This window comes from Camelus ferus, chromosome 18 (assembly GCF_009834535.1).
Source record: "Camelus ferus isolate YT-003-E chromosome 18, BCGSAC_Cfer_1.0, whole genome shotgun sequence".
Classification (NCBI taxonomy): Eukaryota; Metazoa; Chordata; class Mammalia; order Artiodactyla; family Camelidae; genus Camelus; species Camelus ferus.
Window position 1 is genome coordinate 16,306,690 of NC_045713.1, and position 4,121 is coordinate 16,310,810.

Below are 4,121 nucleotides of genomic sequence, written 5' to 3' on the forward strand. Positions count from 1 at the left end.
TCCTTTACTGAGAACCAACTGTTAACATTTATCACATTGGCTCTATATATAGAGAGAAAATAGAATTTCATTGGGTGGGTGTTGAACTATTTGTAAGTAAATTATAGATATCAGCGCTACATAGTTCAGGCAAGGACATTTTCTTAGGACTATAGAAGTTATATATTATAGAACATATAATCAAATACTACTTTACAATATAGCCCATGTTAAAATTTTCCCCACTGTCCTGAAATGTTCTTTCTCTGTCTTCGATCCAGGGTTTGAATGATGCATAGCTTTGATTAAGAAGATAGTCTCTTTATAAGACAGTCTGCTTTTTTGTTTTCATAGAATTGACAAACCAGTAGTCCACTTGTCCCATTATTAGTGATGCTAATTTTAGTCTTTGGTTAAGGTGGTCTCTGTCCTTCAAGTCTCTACTATAAAGGAATATTTTCTTCTTTATAATTCATATCTATGGGCTGTAACTTCCAGACCTTTTGAATATCCAGTTAATAACCTTTCGTTTAATAGTTTTAGCCATTGACCATTATCTAAACTATCACTGGTGGTTGCAAAAGAACAGCCCACAGGTTTTGATTTAATGTGAAGAAGTCTGCACTAAGAAGTGGCCATAAAGCCAGCTGAGGGAATAGTAGATGTTACCAGAGGGTGGTCTTGGGAGAAGCCAGTTTCATCACCATAAGTGAAGCCATGTATCATTGAAATCATGCCTTTATCAGGTGGATCTAGTACATTACTTAAAGCAATGTGGTTTTGTTTTATAACGGAAGTACTGGGGATTGAACCCAGGACCTTGTGCATGCTGAGCACACACTCTACCACTGAGCTATACCTGCCTCTCCCCCCATATCTTTTTTTAAAATGAATAAAACAAGTTTCATTAGAGCCAGAAGCCGGGGTCACACAGTTTGGGCCAGAGTGGCCAGGCGGGGCACACGATGTGAGCTTCAAAATCGGGGTAGATTCAGAAGTTCAGACTTAAAGCCTTCAAGGACCGTGAACCGTCAGGCCACTTTAGAGACCCCATCATGACCCTTGAAGGTAATGAATTTCCGAATCTCGTTTTCCTCTTTGTTAAACGTCAGGAATTACTCCTCAGTCCCTGGAAGTTGCAGGGGTCACTGGTGCAGTGAAGTCCCAGGGTCCCACCCCAGTATGCTGAGGGGAAAAAGCCCCTCTTTTTGACTCGATTTGGCAGCTGTGTGGTCCTCGGACCCCCAAACCCAGACTCCTGCCTTCTGGGGTTCAAGCCCAAATACATGTTTCTCGGGGAAGAGAGGACAGCACCCTCTCCACATGCATTCCCAAGGCCAAGGGGTTCTGGTGCTGGAAGAAACGAGTCAGCAGTGGAAACCCCGGTAAACTCGGAGCCGGCTGGGCCCACCAGCGCTGGGAGGAGAGGAGGGGATGGGAAGGTGGAGATGGTCCTCCGGAGATCAGGGCTGGGTGGGTGGGGCGCTGAGAGTGCGGGATTGGGCAGCCAAGGCCAGGGGCGGGGCCCGGCGGGAGGGGCGGTGTCCCACCGGGAGCTCCGCTTTCCGCGCGCGGCGCCCGGCGGCTGTGTGAGGCCGAGCCCAGGTGCGCGTGCTCGCTCCCGGTCGAGGCCCTTCGGATGGGGACACCGCCCCAGCGTCAGAATCTCCCGCCGTGGGTGAAAGCTCCTGGAGACCTGAAGAATCCTGAGGTGCTCCAGGTCCAGACAGGGCTGCTGGAAGCCATGTTTGGTGAGTGAGCCTGTCCTGCCCCGGCCGGCGGGAGGTCGGCCCAGGGCCCCAGTGATCACTTTCTTACCCGAACAGGCCCAGGTGGATCTCGAATCCCGTACATCGAGCAAGTGAGCAAAGTCATGCTTGAGGTGCGGACTCTGGAGTCTTCGGACCTCACCGAGGTCCTGGTTTACGGCCCCGACTTGTCCAAGTTCCGGACCAAGTGGATGCTGCAGTCCATGGCGGAGCGGCAGCGCCTGAGGCAGGAGCGCGGTGAGCGGGCCTCCTGTCCCCCCGCCCTTCTTCCTGCCCCCCCCCCCCCGATGGGCCCCGCCAGCCTGCGCTGTGCCCAGCCCCCGGGGCGAGCGCCGTCCGTTGGTCCTAGGGACCCTGGGCCGGCCCCTTAGGGCAGTGCTGTCAGCCCAGGTCCTGGTGGCCTCCCCAACCCCATGTTGGAATGAGCCCAGTTGGCCCCACGTGCTGAGGTTCCGGGAATCCCAGGCCCAGGACGCCTAGCTGGGATGCCCCAGAAGTGAAGTCTGACAGAGGCTGGGAACTGTATTTAGGCTCTTCCCCCCTCTCCTCACATGTGCCCACTGTTGCTTTCTGGTGCAGGGATTCTCAGACTGGAGGAAGCCATGAATTCACTGGAACTAGGCCCTCGGATGAAGTGAAGACCATTTGCAGTCAAACCTACCTAGGGACCAGGATGCAGAGAGTAGGCTGTGGCTGAAGTGGGTCAGCTGACCAGGAAAAACCAACTAGTCTGGGGCCTCTGCCATGTGTCTTTAAGTCCTGATGTGACTTCCTCCCACCCTCGAAGGTTGCTAATTAAAGAATAAATTTTTTCAACTAGTTTCATACTGTGTCTTGATGTGTGGTTAAAGTATTGGAGATAACATCACAGCTGAGGTGGCCCTTGAGCTTAACCCTTAATTGAAACTCCCAAAGCTAGAAAAAGGTCCAAGAGCACACTTGGCTAGGGTTTAAAAAAAAAAAAAATCTAGAGAAAAAGAGTCCAGAAGTCAAGTTCTGAGATGCAGCTCTGACCAAAAAGCAGACAAGCTAGGAGAGATGTGACATCCTGTCACTGACAGCTTCAAGTCCTTGCAAATGGAATAGAAGATGACTAGCTGGGTTCCCTGCTGCATTCAGTCTGCTGCAGGATGTTGCTCAGGCTGGAGTGGGAAGATTACTCGGCCTCACCGCTAAGTAAATGAGAAAGGAGAACCTCACACAGACCCCTTGAAGGGGTCTCTGGGATTAACCATCCACACTTAAGGAATAGCTGCACTGGGCCTCCAAACAGAAGTGGAATTGGGGCAGATGAGCATTTCCATAGGCCGGGCTCACTCCTGGTGGTTGAGGGGCCATCAGAATGGGGACCTCCCTAATACAGACCAGCTTGGTAATTCACAAACCAAAATGAACCCCACTTAGGGAGCTTTCTGGCCCTATGCCCTCCCCCTGCCCCCAAACTCTATTGATAATAGCATCTGACCCCATATGAAGTTGTGAGGTTAATAGTAGGGTATTTAGAATAGGCATCACATAGTAACAAGGGTTGACTGTTTCTTGGAGCAATTGACCTAGAATGGGAGAGGAAACCTAACAGTGAGCCATTTCCTGTAAGACAGATGAGGCGTGTCCATCAGACCACTGCTCTCCTCCTCACGCAGCAAATGAATGCACCCCCACTTTGGCCCAATGGTTCAGGCCAAAAGCTCGGAGCCATCCTAGAAGCCTCACCAGTGAGCAAGCACAGTAACTTGACCTTTAATCCGAGCCCTTCCTGCACCGTGTACCTAGCTCAGCCGTGCCCCCTGCCCCCGGTAAAGCTCCTTTGTCAAAACTCCTGAAAGAGGCTCTGAACAGGTCTCCGTGGTTTCTTTTTTAGTTACCTCAGCCTGCTCTTCAGCCAGGCTTAATTTTTCAAATGTTAATCATATGGCCCTTCCTCCAAAAGAGACTGCAGGATTCTCCAATGTTTTCCCTCCAACTTAACCCAAACTCCTCTCCCTGACCTATGCCCTGTGTAATCTGACACCTGCTTTCTGCTCTGCTCCAACTCATTCTCCTGTCTCCAAACTGTCTTGGTACAACTTCAGGGCTTTTATTTTTAACTTCAGGGCTTTTATTTTTGTCCTCGTGCTTAAAGCATGTCTCATGTTTTCAAATGATTCTGCTGCCTTCTCTCAGGAGGCCGGGAGGTCCGTGTTCACCTCTAGAGAGGTCCTCTCCCCACAAGTCTCCGCTTAACTTACTTTCATTTTCCTCATGGCATTTATAAACCCAACTGACAATGTTAGCTGTTCATTTCCCTCCTCTGCCCCACTAGAATGTAAACTTCAGCAAGGGAGGGATTTTTTTTTAATAGGCAATGTGTAATCTTAAATATTAATGATAATC

At 50.1% G+C, this 4,121-nt stretch overlaps 1 protein-coding gene across 2 annotated transcripts; it reads left to right on the plus strand.

The window, feature by feature from the left end:
• Window positions 1–1,470: 1,470 nt before the first annotated feature.
• DPPA5 (developmental pluripotency associated 5) lies at window positions 1,471–2,573 on the plus strand. Of its 2 annotated transcripts, none has more exons than XM_032460328.1 (3): window positions 1,471–1,730; window positions 1,812–1,985; window positions 2,328–2,573. In XM_032460328.1, the coding sequence occupies exons 1-3, from the start codon at window positions 1,619–1,621 to the stop codon at window positions 2,384–2,386; spliced, it is 345 nt and encodes a 114-aa protein (XP_032316219.1). In that variant the 5' UTR covers window positions 1,471–1,618; the 3' UTR covers window positions 2,387–2,573. The 2 variants fall into 2 exon arrangements, with proteins under 2 accessions (XP_032316219.1, XP_032316218.1); XM_032460327.1 differs by having other exon boundaries at window positions 1,479–1,730; window positions 1,806–1,985.
• The last annotated feature ends 1,548 nt before the right edge of the window (window positions 2,574–4,121 follow it).